At 40.1% G+C, this 20,962-nt stretch overlaps 1 protein-coding gene across 13 annotated transcripts in view; it reads left to right on the top strand.

Moving 5' to 3' along the window:
• ESRRG (estrogen related receptor gamma) overlaps window positions 1–20,962 on the top strand; it is a 506,336-nt gene that overhangs the window by 432,548 nt on the left and 52,826 nt on the right. For all 13 annotated transcript variants that reach the window (XM_074989955.1, XM_074989953.1, XM_074989961.1 and 10 more), the window contains 2 exons: window positions 11,205–11,315; window positions 15,718–15,879. In XM_074989955.1, the coding sequence (XP_074846056.1) occupies window positions 11,205–11,315; window positions 15,718–15,879 (273 nt within the window). The remainder of the gene's footprint in view (window positions 1–11,204; window positions 11,316–15,717; window positions 15,880–20,962) is intronic.

The following is a 20,962-nucleotide window of genomic DNA, read 5'->3' on the forward strand; positions in this document are numbered from 1 at the left end:
TGAGACCTCATCTGGGGTGAGTGAAGTCCCTACTCTACAGCCTTAGCAGAGAGCCAGGTGGCCTTTAGCTCACATGGTAGAGTGCAGGGCTTTAGACCCTGTAGTTGCAGGTTCTGTCCCTAGGGCCAGTAACCACAGGTCTGTTGGCGTTACAACTGGTGCATTGGCTGGGAAGAACTGCTGGAAGGTCTCAGAAGCTTGGGATGTGCTCCCTAAGCCCAGCGAAGCATGTAGCACCCAGAGGTGCTGAGACCTCATCTGGGCTGAGTGAAGTCTCTGTTCTACAGCCTGGCCTGAGAGCCAGCCGGCCTTTAGCTCATGTGGTAGAGTGCAGGGCTTTAGACCCTATGCTCGCAGGTTCTATTCCTAGGGCTGGCAACCTGGGTTTGTCAGTATTGCGAAAGAGACAAGATTATCTCTAGTCAGAACACAGACTGTGATGAAACACAATTCCATCCTTAGCCAATGCATTAGTCAGCCCACCCACTGGCTAAGTGAAAGACATGGATTAAACTTCTGGGTTTGTTATTTCCCGGTACAGCAAGGGTTGGACTTTGTAGGGCCTGAAAATGGGGAGAGAAAACAAGAAGCTGATGTACTGATAAGGGGAGAAGTGGAAAATTGCAGATGTTCTACACTCATGGTATGGTTCAGGAATAGTGACAAAATGAGGGAATAATTATAAACAGGTTCAACCTCTGAAATCTGACAATATCTGTGGTCTGGTAGGATGTTGCTGGGCCTAAAAGCCCCAGTGGCTGGGAACGGATGCCAACTGTGAGTCCCCCAGCTGTGGTTTGGCAGCTGCAGCCAAGGAGGGAAGACAGCATGGACAGGGGAACTGGGTGGCTGGGAGCTTCAGCGACTGAGGGTAGGGAACTCGGGCAGCCTGGAGCTCCAGCAGTCAGGGACCTGTGGGGAGCAGAGACTTCCCCTCATCTGGCAAAATCCATAATTTGGGATCGCCCAGGTCCTGAGGGTGCCGGACCCAGGAGGTGCAACCTATAGTATTACAGTAACAGAAGTATGGGCTGTAAACATATTCCCTGTGTCTACACGTGCCTCTTCCTTTCGAAAGGGGCACCTTAATGAGCGGGTTCGAAAGATGCTAATGGGGCACTGCAATGAATATACAGCGCCTCATTAGCATAATGGCAGCTGCGGCGATTTGAAAGTGCGCCTTTTCGAATCGTGCGCCGCCCATGGAGATGGGACCTTCCGAAAGGACACCCCCCCCAATTTTCGAAAGCCATTCTTCCTAAAAGCCGCACTTTTGAATCGCTGCAGCCGCCATTATGCTAATGAGGTGCTGCACATTCATTGCAGTGCTTCATTAGCATCTTTCGAACCCGCTCATTAACATGCCCCTTTCGAAAAGAAGGGGCACGTGTAGACCCAGCCATTAGGTATATAGGCAATAATTGTTTAATGCTGATATGGCTTGGTAATTAAAAAGCTACCTCTTCAGACATATCATGGTATAAATAATATTTTTCCCAATAGGACAAGTACCCATATCTGAAACATATAATTAAAACATTTTGTCCACTTGTTCCAAAATTATTAGCGTGTTTTGTGTCAACAAGAAACTTAGCAATCTATTTGCAATTCAGGGATGATCAGTGAATGAAAGAATTAAGAATTAGTCAGCATTATTAAGGGTGATCTTGAAATGAAAAAAGCAGATAAAAAGAATGTTTCCTATGAAGATTCTTAAAATAGTTTGAAATACTATGGGCTTGATTATTATCTACATGAAGACCCATTTATAGCCTCCTGACAGTGTAACTTGGCTTTTAAATGGGCAAAAATGTACTATTTCCTTTCATACTGCCAGGAGGGTATAAATTCAGAATCAAGTCCTATGTTTTTAGAATCATATTCTCCTCACTGTACTTTTGCTAGCACCTTGATGAAGATAAGCAGACTTTGGTCCCAAAAGAAAAAGGCATGTACGTAAACATACAAAAGAAGATTTTTAAAAAGTAAGGAAGGATCAGTTTGTCCAGGGTTGTGTTACATTGAAGAAAGTGTCTTTTTATGTGTTTCCTTAAATTACTCCAGCTCTGTTCTATGAAAATGAGGTACAAGTTGTAAATGTAAAGAAGGTTCTTTCCAGTTTCAGCAGCATTAGGCTTACCATTTTGCATAGCTCTTTCAGCTTATAATATGTGGATTTTTGTTGTGACTTCTGGATCCCAAATTAATTTCTGACTCCATCATCTCCCAAGGCATCAACTGAAATATTGCCATACTCCATGTTGTTATTTCTGAAAAAGGATATTGAGATCCTAATTCATGCTCTCAATACTTCACACTCGGATTACTGTAATGCATTTCATTTCGATCTTCCTCCATCTCTTGAGAGTTGCCAGCAAATGGTCCAGAACTTAACACTTAGACTTCTTTCCTATTAGAGATGTCCCTAGCATATCTCTTGAACTCTTTATAAGCTTTGCTAGTGTGATCTAGAATATAAGTTTGTGACTTTCAAAAAATTGTTGTGGCTTTGCTCCAACTTCTTTTCCTGACCTTCTCATCTCCTTCTATTCCATACCCATTGCTTGGCTTGTACACAAGATGGTTGTGTCTCCCCAGTGCTCGTCACCTGGAAAATAGTGGTTGCAAGTGTTTTAATCCATTGATGACACAACACTCTGGAAAGCTCTATCACATGGTCTTAATTTTGAATTCAGAAACTTGAAAGTGGGCATGTTTGATTTCATGTTTAGATAGCTTTAACTAGGAATTGTTGGTATTTTGTGATAAATTGCCTTTGTGTCGGTCCCATGAGGTGATATGTATAATGAAATCATAATGTATACATAATATGGTAGTGATATATATACACCATATGGCTAACTGTGAAATTAACACTTTTCATGTTATTCATAAATGCCTTTGCAGTATATTATATATCTGACTAATTACTATCATGTACTCAGTCTGCTAATTTAGAAACAGACCATATTTGTTGCAGGTTATTATTTCATAAATAATCACATAGTTTTGTTGATATATGTGCTCTTGTTTTTTGCTTTTTTTTTTTTTTTTGCACAAAATTGCAAAAGTTCAATCTTTTCTGAAACGTAACCCCATCCTGGTTTATAACAGGTATGTATGTTGTTTGGCCCTTTCTCAATATCAAAATAAGTTTGGCATAATTTCAGTAAAATTGGTGAAAGATCAAAGTTAGATGTCAGCGTTTTGTGCATGCAGCATGACTCTTCTCCATGAGAAATAAATTTGGAACAGTGTCTCTTTGAACAGGGTGTTTCCTTAATTACACAGGGTAGGTGAAAATGATGGGTTTAATGAATGTTTAATTCAACACTTTACATGTCCTGGGTTTATTCTCTTTTTCCTTTGCACAGTTGCCTCATCTTGAGCAGAAATAAAAGGTTCAAGGCTTGTCAGCATCAGTTTATAGATAGCTGTTTAAAAATAATGAGATATTGGGTATTGTAAAGCTCAGGGCTGTCTTGCAAGACTCATTTATTTCCATTCACCTTTTGTCAGAACTGCAGACAGAAGACATTCAATTAACAGTTGTCACCTGTTGCATATGACCTAATTTGTACTTGTAAGTGTCACAGATTAGGGTAGTATGTTACATATGGAACCTGTTTAGTATTTTTTTATTGTGAAACAACACTTCATTTGAGGAATATCTGGGGGCACGTTTTAAAAATGTGGCTACCATTTCTGTAGGGACTGCTATTTACCAGCAATCACTTGTGCAGAAATAACTGAATATACTTGCACAAACACTGATTTGCATGGGAAGATTGAATCTAAGTTGCTTTTATGTACATAGAATACACTGTTTTGTTTTATACACAAATTCTATGCATAGAATTGTTGCACGTAAAGTTAAAAACTTCTAGCAAAGAAAGAGGAAATATTTATATCTTTCTTTTAAAGCACATAAAATGAGGCGGAGACATGTATTAAGTGACTTTCCCTCAATCACGAAGTAAATTAGTTGAACAGTAACATAAGGAACATAAGATCATGACTCCCGGCCAGCTGCTCTGATCCCAAGACATGCTATATTCCCAAACTAGAATATGTCTCTTGTAAATGGTAAATTCTGTCCCTTGTACAAATATAGCAAATATATTTTGGGTCCTGATTGATTTGTACACGAGGGGGATGATTTTTCGACTTCAGATGCAATACTAAATAATGTGTTCAGTAATGCAGATTGCTATCAGGAAACACAAACTCTGAAGATTCTCCCTTGCTAATTGCTAATTTAGCTGTAGAAGAAGAAAGCTTTAATGTGAGTCATGGCTTTATTCTTCTTTGATGACTTAGGGTTGAACTGATGGAAGCAACACAAGAGTGCAAAAATAGATTATCATTTCTCTGAACAAACTGGAATTGAAACAACTAAATTGGTTGACTCACATTTTCTGTCAGAGCACATCAGTGTGTGGACTTTATTTCAGAATAAGAGTACCCTATTCATTATTACTTGAGTTAATAAAGAATTGGCTGAAAGTCACACAGGAGGTTTACGACAGGATCAGGCACTGAACCCAATTCTGTAGAGTCTTAGTCTAGTTCCGTAAGAATCAGCCCATCCTTTCTATAATGTCCACTGTAATGCCCTTATGCTGTATTGGATTGTGTAGCTACTGCTCCAAAAAAATTATCCAATGGTGTGAGGCAAGGGTGCATGCTGGCCCCCGTGCTATTCAACCTCTTTTTCATGTGTGTCCTCAGCTACGCAGTTAGGGAACTGTACCATGGGGTCTACATAAAATACAGACTTGATGGGTCATTTTTCAACCTTCGTCGTCTGAATGCTAAAACCAAGATGCTTGAGAGGCTTATCCTTGAAGCCCTTTTTGCTGACGACTGTGCACTTCTGGGATACGAGGAATCTGACCTCCAGCTCATCATCAACAAGTTGGCTGATGCCACTCGCCTCTTTGGTTTGACCATCTGCCTAGAAAAGACTGAGGTACTGTTTCAACCTGCTCCAGGATCTACTGTTCTTCCCGCTTCAATCTTTATTGAAGGAACAGAGTTAAAAACAGTGGAGGAGTTCAAGTACCTTGGCAGTGTGATAGTCAATGATGGCTCCCTTGACAAAGAAATCAATGCCAGAATCTGCCAGGTCAGCCGAGCGCTAGGATGTCTGAGAGTGTGAGTGTTGAATCAGCACAATATCCGGCAGTCCTCTAAACTGAAAGTGTACAAGGCTGTAGTTCTGACCAGTTTCCTGTATGGCTGTGAAACCCGAACCTTGTATAGAAAACTGCTGGAGTGCTTCCACACACGCAGCTTGAGGTCAATACTGCACATTTGATGACAGGACAGAGTTACGAACCTGGAAGTCCTGCACAGAGCAGGAACCACGGCATTAAAGCCATGATTCTGAAAGCCCAGCTTCGCTGGACAGGTCACGTCATACGAACGGAGGAGTCAAGAATCCTTAAGCAACTCCTCTATGGTGAACTCTCCCAGGGCAAAAGGAATCAAGGTAGGCTTTGCAAGAGATAGAAAGACTGCGTGAAGGCCAACATTGCTCAGGCTTGTTTAAAACCTGATCAGCTAGAGCAGCATGCAAAAGACCGAACAGGCTGGCATGCTCCCGTATGACACGCGTATGACAACTTTGAAGAGCAGCGCCGTGTACGCCTCATTGATGCTCATGAGAGGAAGAAAGCAACAGCAGCAGCCCCACCAACAGAGCCAGGACAATTCCCTTGCCGCCACTGTGAATGTCCATGATGTTCAAAGCTTGGACTCCTCAGCCACATGTGAGTCCACAACCGATGAGCCTGTGCAAGCTCCAGACATCATCGTCATACACGATGGACTACCTACTACTACTAGCTACTGCTCCAAAAATTTCTAGGTACTACATGCATTTTTCTGTGTCTGTGTACACTGGAGACCATGACTAATCCTCACCATCTAAGTTTTGTAAGTTTGTCGAAGATTGTGATTTCCCTTCCTGCTCTAACAGGTGATTTAATGTTTGTAATTAGAGACAAATGGAGTGTTAGTTGCTTTAGTGTTGACTACTGAAATCATGCTTTAATTGGTAATTGGCCCATTCTTTTAGTCCCCACTTAAATAACATTCTGATTTACATCTCTGGGATATTCCCTGTTTGAGGATTCAAAATGAAACCTGACATTAGGGTGCATTAGAAGCCAGATCTTTTCCTGATGAGTTCACTTGGCTTAGGTGAAGCTATACTGCTTTATATTAATGGCCTCAGAGTAGTATAATAATTGGATGCTTCTCACTGAAAATGTCAGATTACGTTAATGAGCTGGACTAAATATTATTTTCATTTTATGGATCAGGAAATTGATGCACAGAAATACTGAGTTGCCAAAGACACACTTGCACATTTAGGGTTCGGACTGTGTCCTCTCAGTATGTGCTGCGGCGTCTCTGTAACATTTATAAACATACTTTGTTTGCTTACACTTATTAACATTATCACCCTGTCACAGAATCATAGAACAATAGATCTGGAAGAGACCCAAAAAAACCATCGAGTCCAGTCCCCTTGACTTATGTTCAGCTTCTTGTCCACTACAACTCCCAGGTCCTTTTCTGCAGAACTACTATCGAGCCAGTCGGACCCCAGCCTGTAACAATGCTTCGGATTCTTCCTGCCCAAGTGCAGGACTCTGCCCTTGTCTTTATTGAACCTCATCAGATTTCTTGCAGCCCTGTCTTCCAATTTGTCTACGTCACTCTACACCCTGTCCCTACCCTCCAGTGTATCTACTCGCCCCCTAGCTTAGTGTCATCCACAGGGTAAAAACACCCTTTCCCCTCAGAGGTAGAGTGTTGGGTTTCTAAGGCTCCTCAAAGGGTGCTCCACCCTGCATGCTTACTGGCTCCATTCCAGCCCAGTGGTCACAGTTAATGAAAAACACACTTCTCACTCAGGGCAGTTGGGCCCAGTGGCCAGAGTCAATGGTCAAACTCCTTCAGGCACGGTAACATGACTTGATAGCCAGCAACAATGGCAACAGTTATAGTGCCCCTCTTGGGATCAAGGGGATGGGGATAGGGAGAACTGGGGCATCCCTTCCCACAGGGTCCCAACTCAGGGGTGTATAGGGGTGGAGTGATCCATCACAAACTCACTGGTAAATCTGCTTAAAACACACAAAACTTTTAGTACCAACTTCCTGCTCTGGGCTTTTCCTACCTGACTCACTGTTGCTGCCTTTCTCGTCTGTTTCTGTCAGGTGAGGGCCTTCTCCAGCCGTTCCTTGCTGGATGGCCTCTGTGGTTCAGGCTGTCTGCAGCTGTTTCTCAGGAGCTTCTACAGAACCTTTCTCCAACAACAGTTAGCCCTGACTGAGCTGCTTCATAACCCCCATAATCCTGCTGGACAGGCTCCAGAAGGAGGCCAGCTGTGGGGGCGGGGCCTTCTCAGACAGGTAACCAGAGTTAACCACTGCAGGCCCAGTGTGGCGTCGGTATACCCCGTCACACACCTGGATATGAGGTGTTAATATTATTCCTTTTCCTAATACTCTTACAAAGTTTTAAAAGCAACCTCATGCATTATAATTGGTGGTTTGTTTTGGATAAGCAGAGTGGAGCCAGTGAACACAGAAGAGTGTATAGTTAGCTACAGTGTCCCAAACAAGCAAATATACTTCTTATGTTGTGAAGTCTCTCTCAATTGTCATGATTTGCAGGTTAGCAATTCAGCCCTCTAACCTCAAATAATCCCTCCAACTACCGAATTCCCATTCACCAAAAAACCCCAAACAAACCACAAACAAAGCACTTTTCAGTAAGGGTCAGGCTCATATATGCAGTCTCATTTTCAAGTAAAAAAAATATGTTACAAGTATTTCCTATGAGACTTCCATAGCTAAATAAGATTCCTAATGTTAGCAAGTATATCAAAATTTGGTTTGGGTATAGTTGTTGGTTGTACTGTTAGGATAAAGCTAAAATTTAAGCACACATGATGGCAAATTTTAGGTCTCTATTAATAAGAGGTGCATAGAACCCTAGTTGCTTTTCCATGTATGTTATGGTACGTTAAAATCTAACATTGGGCGAAAAATTGAAGTATTTTACACTCAAGTTATAAATACCTATAATTACATTACAAAGTATGTCATTTTAAATTTTTATTCAGCAATATATTTCTCTAAGATAGTAGGAAATATAATGCTCACACTTTTGTTTTTGTTTGTAAAAGTTGTGTAAATGCTTGTGTGAGTGAACATACGTTTTTATGTATGATTCTGCCACATGTCTGTATTTCCTTCCCATTGAAAGTGTGAGTGGTGTGAATGTGTATCTCTACAAATGCATGAGAGGAAAAATTGTTCTTGCTGGATTTCTATTATTTTAATTTAATCTTCAGTTCCATTACTTTTTGATTAAACATACTTCTGTCTGATATGATACGTCTTTTATCTCTATGGGATCTCTTTCCAAGCAGAAAGAAGGATGACACCTGAATTATGCAGAATTCATTTTCTACCTATTTTTCTTAAAATGTTGGGCAGACTTTTTATAATTCCACAAATCTCAGATGTGGCTTGCTCTAATCCTCTGCCTTTTTCTCAATGCTCACCCAACAAGCCATGGCCTTTTTAATGTATTTTCTGGCAGTATAGTTTCTTGAATGTCAGTTTTCCTAGGTGGAGATCAAGTACCCCATGTGTTTATGGACATTTATTAACCATTAATTAAAAATTCTCTATCTAATAAGCTGTAATAACTTGTGCTAATGCATGTATATGTTTAACTTGAATTACAGACAAGCATACACATGTTGTGTTAATCTAATTCTGTTCCTAGTGAAGTTACTCAGGGTTTATATCATAAAACCGAGATTGGAATTTGATGGTGTGTGATATACACACAAATACGTGCCTATATGATGAGGATATATGAACACACTGTAAATACACAAAGATTTCATTTTTAACCATACTTTAACCTGTCTGGGCACAAGATTGCTTTATTTTATGATTTATATATTATGATGCATTAATGGGTATAGATTAGCTTTGTAATTAATCAAAACTGTGCTCCCTGTATGTAAGTAAGAGAATGTACAGTTTCAGTTAAAACCATATGATCTCCTGCAACACTCTCCAGTATTGGAGATCATTACACAGTCTCATGATTAGAAAACTGTACTCTTGTATAGAAGTGTAGGTGGTGTGTTATAGTAACTGACCTAGGGCCTGATTTAATACAAATCATTTTTTCGTGCTTAGTAGCCTTTATTCGCAATAGTACTGAAGTCAATGAGAGTATCAAGTAAAGTCTACGTGTGTGACTAAGGGTGTGCAAGGTTGGACCATTCACTTAACTTCTTCCTCTCCTCTGCAACTAGTGTGTCAAAAACCGAAGTGTGTGCAGCCCCACCGATGGGGATAAAGGGAGCTGTTGCATAGGTGCTGGGTGTTTCTGGCTGCTGCTGAATCTGGATCTCCGGGCGCCTTTGAAACTTTGCAGCAGTGCCATTTTTCTGCACTGAGTGGCTCGGGGGGGTCGGGGTGGGGGGGGCAGCACCATATTAAGGGCTGACTGTCCTAGGCCCTGCCCCTTCTGCCCTTGGCCCCATCCCTTCCTCCCACCTTGCCCCAGGGTCCACGGTGGCTATCAGTCCTAGTGAGTGTGGGAATAACAAGAGGAAAGAGGAAAACATGACCAGAAGAAATGGAAAAAAGAGAACACCTGCAGAGCTAGCTGTGGGATTTCTGACCCTTCCTCAAAATATTCTTCTCCCACCAAAATCCATTCAGTCTCTCTCCTCTTTGGCTGGAAAAGGAGTGATAGATTGTCCCTTGCAGTTGGTTTTTTTCACTATAGGCAGCACACTGATCTCGTCTAGCCCTGTCAAAGGTGCCCTTCTCCTCCCTCTCCCCTGCGTGTGTGCACGCGCGCACACGCACACACACACACACACACACACAGACAGCAGCAGAGCCCAACATTCTTTGTTAAGTACAGGACTGGCCCTACATAAGAGGCTTTCAGAAGCTAGAGCTCCTGTCATCTGTAGTTTTTTCTGAGTTCAAGCCACCTCTGGAAAGAAGAAAAGATGAAGAAAGAAGGATACAGAGAAGTAGCAGAAGATGATAATGGGAAACACAGGGAAGAGAGAAGAAAACTTAATCAGATATCAAAAAGTGTGCAATGAGGGCATTGTTACATGTTGCATTCTTTAGCAGTTGTATCTGTGTCATCAGGGCAGGCCCGGCCAGGCACAAATTTTACACTTGGTGCCGGTTTTCCTGCTGCTTTCCTTGCTAAGGTTTTTTTAAAGGATGTGTTACTACTGGGTTGTACTGACACTCTCTGTGGCTGCCTGGAATGTGGGTGATTCAGCATGGAGTAAAAATAGTATGTTGTTTTATGCAGGCTGCCTACTTTTTTTGCTAGAGCAGCTCCAACTTGTTTCAAGAAGTTCAGTTCATATGAATCCAGTGCCTGGACATCTCAGGTGACACAAATGCACTATTTAAGCAATATGTAATGTGACAGCAGCATACCAATGCTGATATGGCTTTACTGATATGCAGATGAGTGCAGGTTTCTGTGCTTTGCAACCCTAACGTAACCCCTATTATGAGTCTTTTCAGAAGGATTTTAAGACCTGTGTGTATCTGTATAATACTTCAAGAGGTTAGACCACAGCTCCTGCAGTCAATTCTCTAGACTATGATAATTAAATACATTACTACTATCGCAACAGGATTCAGTGTTAACTGTTTTTGAAGTTCTCATTCTTCATGGCCTTTTGCTTCCAAACAGTAGCCTAGTAAATCCATGGATGCTTATAACAACATACAGAGCTTTACAAAGCTTCAACTAATGATGAGTTTTCAGCTCAGAATTTCCCCAATTGAAGGAATTCTAGGCCTAATCCCAATTGCAGGAGCTGTTAGCATGTTACCGACAAGATGTTATGAAAATAATTGAAATATTTTAAAATGATCTTCTCCACAAAAAATTAGTCTGAACTTTTGTCTTATTTGTACAAAAATACAAATAGGTTGCAAGTACACAGGAGTATTTATACCTTTTTAGTTGCTTTTAGTCATACCTGCTGTGAGAAAAGAAAAGTGCATTGACAATGCTACAGAAGTCTCTAAAGTGCTAGCTAGAAGATTGTCATGGGAAATGCATCATAGCGGAAGTATTAAATAAACAAGTATTTTTTTTTTCCATTTTAGGGGTCCGCCTAGACAGAGTACGTGGAGGTCGCCAGAAGTACAAGCGCAGAATAGATGCAGAGAATAGCCCATACCTGAACCCTCAGCTAGTTCAGCCAGCCAAAAAGCCATGTAAGTACATCAGAGGTATCTGTTTTCTCTCTGTATCCAAAACATCACTCCTGGACCCATTTCAAGCCTTCATTGACTTCTTTAGGACAAGAGTTTATCCCTAATGGTAGGTCTACACCACAAAGTTATTTCAAAAAGATTATCAAATTGGTAAACCTCATTCTTCATGGAATAGCATCTATTTCAAAATAGGCATTTTGAAATAGGTGCTGTGTGGATGGGAAATAGTGCCTATTTCAAAATAAGCTGTAGTATTTTCAATGGCTTTATTTTGAAACAGGCTGTTCTGCTGTGGCTTTCAGAAGCAGAATGCAAATGAGTGAGATCGGAAATGTAGATGAGGTGTGGATTTACATATCTCTTGCCTTGCATATTCTCATGTGATCTCACTTCTGGAAGAGCCTTTTCCAGAAGCAAAAACAACCGTGCAGATGGGGGTTCCTTCAAAAACAAACCCCCTTTTCAAAAGAACCCTTCTTCCTGAAACAAAATAGGAGGAAGAGTTCTTTCGAAAATGGGGTTTGTTTTCAAAGGAACCCTCCCTACATGGCTGTTTTTGCTTCTGGAAAAGTCTGTTCCAGAGGTGAGCTCATGCAAGAATATGCAAATGAGGTGCAAGATATGTAAATCCATGCCTCATCTGCATTTCCAATCTCACTCATTTGCATTCTGCTTCCAAAAGGGGAATGCATATAGCTGAAGCCTTTGTGTGTAGCAGCATTATTTCAAAGTAAGCTGTTCCGGAATAGCTCTTCTGGAATAGAATGTTTTGAAATAAGGCTGCTGTGTAGACATACCCTGAGACGCTACAGGAAGCACTATATGTTATCTAGTTCACTCAACCATTTAAAAAAATCATATTACAGGTTAGCGCTCCCTGACTGGGCACACTTGGGACTTCACTGGTACCAAAAGAGAAAGTTTGCCAAACCAATGATGGTCGTTCCAGCCCCTCTACAGCTGGCCTCTGGGCTCTCTCAGGGGGGTTGCCATCTGCCCAGCCAATCTCCCATTGTATCCTCTGATCCCATTGCTGCTGACTGACCCTGGCTAGTGGGCTCTGCTGGAGGCCCTGGCTGAGCCCCCTACTTCTGGCTACGGACAGGCTCCCTCTCTCCCATCTGAATCTGCTTTTGGCCCTGGCAGGGCTCCATGCTCCTTTGCACAGACTGGGCTCTGTGCCACCACCTCCTCTGTTGCTGGACTCCCAGCCACCCCCCATGGCTCTCTCTGCTCCCAGGCCTCTCTGGTCCAGCAACATCTATGATCGTGCTGGACCATGGTTATTGCCAGACAGGGGAGTGTTGGACCAGACATGTTTGATCTCTAGTTATGTTCGTCTTTTCTCAGACTGTCGGATGAAGTGTTTTACAGGTGGAAGCATATTAATACCTGGTTTATGCAGTGCAAATTTTTCATTTACAGCTTATATTTATTTTCATTGGTACATAAAACGGTTCATGCTGTGATCATTAGTTCATTGGAGCTTCTAGTTTCAGATTTCACAATAAAGTGATTTTTGTAGTTTTCACTAACTAAATGAGTTTGACTGCTCAACCTCCCAATGAAAATACATTAGGGGCCTCATTAATTTATAACTATAGAAGGTTAACACACTGGCTAACAATAGATGAAAAGAGAAATCTGGTACACTAATAACAAGCATAGGTTGATAGTTTTGTCTCTGGTGCCTTTATGGGCATTATAGCTTTTTTGGTGTCCTTGAAAAAAATTAAAAAGAAAAAGAGAGGGAAGAAAACTGATTATCCCTCTCCTAAAATAAAAGTTCCATCCTCTTTACAATTCAGAAAAAATAGTTGGGAGATCTAACGCCGTGGTATATAGAAACTCGAGCAATAATCATACTAATTGCATGAAGTAAATTTAATTGCTTTAGTACGAGGACTACAGAATTAGCTTTCAAAGGTATGAATTTCCTTATTCAAATGAGAATTCTCATATACAGTTGTCACTGGCAATAAGGCTTTTTTGCTGTCAAAGCTCAACCTCCCCTACACCTGCACACCCAAGTTAGGAGAAACACCACCAAGGAAAAATGGATGGTTTGTGCTTGTAACACTACCTAGTTGTGTGGAAAAGAGAATCTATTTCAGCTCATGTTCCCCAGTAGGGGGCTCTGCTGTGTACAATACACATGAGCATATGGGGATCTGTAGAGCAAATAAACAGTCTTTGAACTGTAAGTGAAAGGGCATTTTAGCGACATCAAAGGAAAAACAACCAGTTTGACATAAAATTAAGGCTTAAGTGAACATATGGCATAGTTTCCCTTTGCCTTTCCAAAAAACATTATGTTGATTATACCTTCAATTGTCCAATCTGGCATCTTCTACTCAGCCTGCATAAGCTGTTCCACCATTCTGTAAATACGATCTAGGGCTGCATTAAGCAGATTTTTCACATTAGAATAAAAACTTTCTGATAGCATATTAAAATTTAATAAACTCTAAGGCTTAATTTCATTACAGGTTTAGTTTTTGTGGATGCACAGATTGCCAGTTTTTCATTTGTTTTACATTGTCATTGAGTTGACATATAGATGGCCTGCTAGCATACAAAAAATATTCCAGTCCATTAATATGAGCATAGGTTAGCAATATTGTGCTGAAGCATCTGAAAATGTGTGTGTAAACCTGGGAATATTGGAAGTGCATTATAACACCTTTTAAGAAGATATCCAGAAATTTCAGTGAACTCCACTTTTCTGAGCTAGACTAACCTCCTTAATTATGACTCATTATCTAAAGGCCTCTGTTAATTTTCCTTAGTTCACACAATTACAAACATTTTTCTAACACTTCTAAAACTTAATTTTGGGATCCTGTCAGATAAGTGTCAGGAAACAAGTTGAATTGGTTTTATTGAGGAAGTAGCCTGGGAGATTTTCTGGACCCTGTCTGATAGTTTGTGCGTAACAAAGGCAGAAGAATGAAAATTGGGTTCTATTGATTCTAATTAGGGAAACATTAAATACGATTTACCTAGAAACAGTGCCCATGGCTATTCAATTTCCTGCATAATGGGGCTTTCTGGGAATGTTAAGAATTTCCTTATGCCGTATACTAAACCATGCTTCAGTACATGTAGCCTTTTTCTCTGTTGTGAAATAACTGGGATTAGAAGGTCTCGTTTAGACAGGCCACCTTCTTCCCTCTTTTTGCATTCCTTTTCTTATCTACAAAATCTAGTGGCCTGGCTTCAAGTCTAGTTTTGTTGTTCGATTAATGAAAATGGAAATATTGTGAAGCAGAAATGAAAATGTACCTGGAAAGGGAGAGAAGACTTACGGGCCCAGCCCATCTCCTGCTACCATCTTTCTAGCAATTTCTGTGGGAGGTAAATCAAGTGTCTAAAAGGGTGTGTGCGGGGAGAAAGGGTTCTTTTCACATCTAAGATTAAAGCCTCAATATACAGAAAAGCTGTATTTTATTTGTTTACTACTTATATACTGTAAGGTTGTGGGCTTCTTATAATAAGCCCATGCAGTTTTTCTTGCTGTTTCTTTTTTTGACTGTTAAGTCTAATGTAAATGATTGCTCCATATAGATCACGATTCAACTCTGTGAAAAAATAATAAATGAAAATGTTAGATATTAAAGTATGCAAAATAATAAAATAGCTTTGTCAAATAGGGCCTAATTCTGATGACAGTTACACCAGTTTTACATTATTATATTTAAACTGCTTTCAGTGAAGCTACTCCGAACTGTACTTGTAAATGTAAAGAACATCAGCCCCACTCTGTATTTCACAGTAGCACAAAAACAGGCAGCAACTGTTTCATTGCTACAATACAACCCTCTGGGATCACAAATCTTAATATTATCATTTTAACAGAGCGGGCGATGGGTAGTAAAAGATGTATAACACAGCTGCTCAGAAACTCTTGAGATTACGTGTATTAAGACAGGTCCACTCTGACATCTGAGCTCAAGAATGGCAACAGAATTTTCAAATTTGAAAGATTTAATATTTTGCTAACTGGTTATTTTTATTCAGCTCTTCTTAAAAACACTACATCTAAAATATAATTAAAATGTCTCAATTTGCAAAACCTAAAACTTATTTCAGTAGCTAAAAGTTTTGCCCATGATCATTTTGTTCCAAATATTATGATGTAATAATTTTATTTGTGCACACTCTGCATATGATTTTATTTGTAAATTATGAACTATAAGTTAGTCTTGTTTGCTGAAAATGTTTATATGGGACCTACTTAATCTTTCGTGTATCTCCCGGGTGAAGTTAATAGAATTGCACTGGGGTGAATTTCACCATTGTTTCTGAGCTGTGAAAACTGCTCTGAAAACTTAATTCACCTGTTAAAAAAAACAGGGTGACACTCTTGGTGATCTTGTAGCATTCTGGTCCCTTTTTACAGATAACAAGATTGTCTCCCATTTGCTGGTTGCTGAACCAGAGAAGATCTATGCCATGCCTGACCCCACTGTTCCAGATAGTGACATCAAAGCGCTCACCACACTGTGTGACCTGGCAGACAGAGAATTGGTGGTCATCATTGGATGGGCTAAACATATTCCAGGTACATGATATATAGATACAGAGGTAAAACTGTGGCTGCCTGAAAATCAGCACACAGATTAGTTCACAGTGACAAAATGGGATTAGAGATTTATAAAGTTTTATATTTTAATGCTGTGGAGTTTTTACAGGAAATGCTGATTATAATATATTCTAGTGTGAACATAATGTTAATCCTCTTATTAAATGGTAGTAGTGGATTTATAAATTTTACAAAATATTCAATAGCGAATATTTTAACATGATTTTTTATTAGAGAGAGCCAGATTTCTGGTGCACACGAAGTGTACAAGGTACTCGTCAGCATTCTTATTCAAAGAAACCTTAAACCATGTTCTTTATACTGCTGAACTCTATACAGCTGCATCTATGCAACAGTGATCTTTTGAAAAATGATCTTCCGGAAGACCTTCTTTCGAAAGAGGCAAAAAGGCAGATCAAGAGAGCAATCTACTCTTTTGAAACAGAGCATCCATGCAGCCCCAACTCTTTCGAAAGAACAGGCCAGGGATCAAAAAATCCAGCACCTTGAGGACTGCTCTCTTGAACAAAGGGCCCCTGGAGCATCTGCACATGCTTTTTTCTGAAAGAACCTTTTGGAAAAAAGACGGTTTTCCTCATTTGGGAGAGGAAGAGGGCCTCCAGAAGAAGCGCTACATTCTTTCAAAGGGAATGTGAGAGAACGCATTTTGTGTGTGGATGCTCCACGTGTTCTTTTGGAAGAGGGCCTGATTTTCCAAAAGGACTTGCTAGTGTAGCTGTAGTCTAGTTCCTTTTAAAGCAGTCTAAAGACAGCACTGGAAACGCCACAAAATGGTAACAATTGCAACTAAACATGCAACTCAAGTTCAGGGTGGAGTGGAGGAGTTCTGGCCACCCTCTTTCTCCCCTGCTATGCAAGCAGGATTTGGGGAAGTGACATAAGAACAGCTACGTTAGCAGGCAGATCACCTTATATTATGGGGTTACGGTTTCTGGTAGTGTTAAACTGGCTTTAGAAGCAGATTATTGCATCAATACGGCACACTATATCTTAATTGTTCCTTGATCTGTGAAAGATGGACCAGTGTCTGCATCACGCAATAACATGCTTTAGTCAAAGCTAATTAGCAGAAATAATCTCTCCGACCAAAAATTTGTGGTCCTCCAGGTCAGATCTGAAGCATGTTTCCAATGCAGTGTTTGACACTTGTACCTGATGTCCAGCTGTGCCTGGTCCAGATAAAAGAGGGCTTCTCCACTCTGGCATGTTCCTGTGTAACCTCCCTTTTCTTCCCATCACCTGATGTGGTGGGTCAGCATCCCTATCTGACCTGCTCTGCAGCTGCTGCAAACTCACTTTGTGCTTCTCTATTCTTTAAAGAGGTATGCATATTGCCCTAGCAAGTCACACGCCTTTTCTGCCATCCCTGCTTAATATGTTGTGCAGTCATTCCATGGGTTAGTAAAGAAATTCGCTCTCCAGGGCTGTCAGTCTCTCACTTTGCACAAATATATGAAAGAAGTGTTAGCCTTTTATTTATGTAATTTGTTTTATTATAGTCATCTTGGGCTGCTAGCAGAACAACTGTAGATATTTGTACATTTCAGTCAGCTCATTGCCATATTCAAGTCTCAGAATACCAACCACTCTCAACGAGGACTAATAATAATTTAAATGCTGTAACCAACACAGCAATGTCCTTTTAAATTTCATTTTACCCCATGGAATTCTCTGATTCACTTTAGGCAACTTTGTGTTTATCAAAGTTAGAAAATAATTATATTTCTAATACCTTCAGAAATGGCATCCATATTATAGTATTAACAGACGATGTAGACAACATGTATACACGCAGCATTCCAGAATAGTAACCGAGAGGAAGCCGTGCTAGTCTATACGCTATCAAAACAAAAAGCAGTCAAGTAGCACTTTAAAGACTAGCAAAATAGTTTATTAGGTGAGCTTTTGTGGGACAGACCCACTTCTTCAGACCATAGCCAGACCATGGTCTGAAGAAGTGGGTCTGTCCCACGAAAGCTCACCTAATAAACTATTTTGCTAGTCTTTAAAGTGCTACTTGACTGCTTTTTGTTTTCATTCCAGAATAGTATGTCTTATTTGTGCATGAAAGAGAAGTTAGTAAACATCTACATTTCAATATGTTGCTTAGTTCCTGAAATTCTTCTGTTTTAAGCATTTCTCATGGTTGTGTCTCAACACTTAAGTGTAGGACTTTTTGTCTTCCTGTATTTCAGGAATAGTGGTGTCCCAATTCTGCATAGGCTTCTTGTCCAACCAAAGTACAGCTAATAATAATAAAAATAATTATAATAATATGCTTCTAAAGCATGATTTTACTTCTGTAGGGAGACAATATCCTATAAGTGCTGAAATATTTTATATTCTACTCAGATAAAATTTAGTTGCTCAAAGTTTGTACCACAAATGGTTTATAAAGAAGCTTTTGAATCATGAGCAATGATTTTCTGGTACAGTTAACTTATTTCTGTCTCCTTAAACTAGTTTGTCTTTATGCTTTGAATGCTACAGTAATTTCTTTAATCAAATTGATGGAAGTCCCTTTCCCAGCCCACACTGAAACCAATTTATTGGTCATGATACGCCAGCTATGTTGCTAACAGTCGTAACGAACTGTCAGGCAATATCGCAGTGAAGCTAATTTGAAGTCATTAGGTGTGCAGCGTTCAGGCAACAATTTGTTACAGTGGTTAGGAACACAGCTGACATTTCTGAATGGCTTTGTTCAGAGCAGTTCTAGATGAGGCCAAGCAAATTGTAAACTAATTTAAACATCACTCTATATTATACTAGCCACTTTGTCTTACACTGGTTGCTAATAAAGCACCCCAAATTAAGTCAAAACTAGTTAAATAGGTGAATTTGAGCTTCATTTTTGGAAGATACCTACATCAGTCCAACTGAAATAGAGCAGTAGAGCCAGAAGTCAGTCACACACCACAAAGATTGTCTCCGGCCCTTTTATCAGTTTGATTTGTGAATATGCTGCATAGCCTTTTTCTGGGGTGTGGAAGGAGTGGAGAAACTGAGCAATCTCTTTAAAACAATTTAGTGCTTGTAGTTAGCATGAAAGGCTATTGAACGCTGTAAGCTAGCAATATAAATTTCAGACCTACATTCTGAAGTAGCTGAGGAAAACTTCTATAGTAGACCAGCCCTGTCTTTTGAGACAAAGTCAAAAACATGCCTGCTAGGGTAAAGCTGCAGTATCTAAGGTTACTTGTGTGACCTCATTTGGGCTTTTTAAAAAAAGACTAAATAGTAAATAAAGGCAATCCTTTCCGAAGCTGCCTGATAAAGCCGAGGCCAGTGATAAAATCTGTGCTTGCTGCTTGACTTCAGACCACAAAAATCAAAATGAGGAAGGGCTTGACATGCTAAAGGGCAAATGTGATGAGCATGATCATAAGGTTTTCAGTTTGCTTTTGAATGATGGATTGCTGCTGAACTTGGGCTGGCAAAGTTTAATGAATGATTGCCATTGGCACAAAACAACTGTAGAGAAGCCTGCAGTGGTGCTACCCTTCTGTCGCCTGTGCCAGCACATGTTATTCTGGGCAGCAATACAGTGGAACTGGGAAAAGGAACAAGTCATAAAGGGAACAAAGAGCAACAAAGGCATGAACTGTGATATAGTCATAGTCAGCCAAATAAACCTTTCGTGTTAGTCCATTGAATACAGTGGCATTATATGGGAGTGAATTTGGCCCATTATGTGGGCCACGCTGGATACTCCTTTACTACAGTTATGTCTTCAGGTGTAACATGCTTAAAGACCCTTTCATTTCACTTGTATTAGAACCAGGACATTGCATTCTTTGGTGTAATATGCTGTAATTCAATGGAAATCTTTGTATATGGCAAGATAACTTTATTGGGATAGAAAATAGCATTTTTTGGCCATTATAAAGGAGGATTCTTTCTTGATGTCTGCAGAAAGTAAGGTGCTGTGTGCATTTAGTCCCTCTGTGAAGTTCATCTCTCAAATTTGCTTTAAAATTATATTAAATTTCTATGCTATCATAAAATCATTAGAACTTCTGAAATATTGGGAATATTCGCTATAGATGCTTATTTTTTAATAAAAAGGATGCAGTTCTACAGAAGGAAATATTGAAAGAAAAATATGTATGGAAAGGCTTTATCAGCAAATAGAATTAGCCTGCTCACGTTAATAAATCAAATAAATGGGAAGTGTGTTGTTATGAAACATGTCCATATCTTATCTGAAGAAGAAAAAGAGCACAATGGCATTAAGAATGCTTGACTTTAACTAAAGGAGCGTAAGGGCACAAGAACAGATGATGGTGCCCTAATAGCCCTTTTTAAGAATGACAGGGCCCCACCATTAGCATCCTTTTATATCCTTGAAATTGCTCATGCCTCGCTTTTCTGGTTCCTATCTGCCTGACTCTTTTTTATTTCTCTTTCAATTTCATCCCTGCTCGGATAAGCGCATGCTAACACAGTATGATTGAGCTGTAAAATGGAATGCTGTCGCCTCTAATCTCTTTTATGTAGATATGGAGGTACTTCCACACTCCACTTCATTCTCTCTCTCTCCATTGTTGGCCTTTTAGAATGGGTTGCCAAGTAATGGAGGCTCAGTCAAATATTAGAGCTAGGTTTCACAGGGTGTGATAAGAAGATTATCAGCCCAGCAGTCGGATCTATTGTTGTTCTTCCTGTCAGATTAAAATATTCCTATGTACTGTAACTTCGTTAGCAAAATGCTGAAGGTGCTTAGGGAGACATTGAGGCTGCTTCATCTCCTGCATGATGAGACAAAACCCACATTAGCTGACCTATATAAACAGCCTAAATATGCATGTGGAGCTGTGCTTGACTTCTGTTTTTCCACATAACAGACAGCTGCTTTACTTTGGTAGCTGGGTCCCTACTCTACCCCTATGCTTTGGGGTGGGAAAAAGGGTTATTTTGGGCATATTGAATTAATTAAGCTATTCTCCAGTATAGGATGGAATTCTGCTGATGTCTAGTCAGTTTCAGAGTCACTTAGGCACAATTTCTGTAATGTAACTGTCTCATTGACATTCAGCAA

Source organism: Carettochelys insculpta, chromosome 3, assembly GCF_033958435.1.
Source record: "Carettochelys insculpta isolate YL-2023 chromosome 3, ASM3395843v1, whole genome shotgun sequence".
In the NCBI taxonomy this organism is placed as follows: Eukaryota; Metazoa; Chordata; order Testudines; family Carettochelyidae; genus Carettochelys; species Carettochelys insculpta.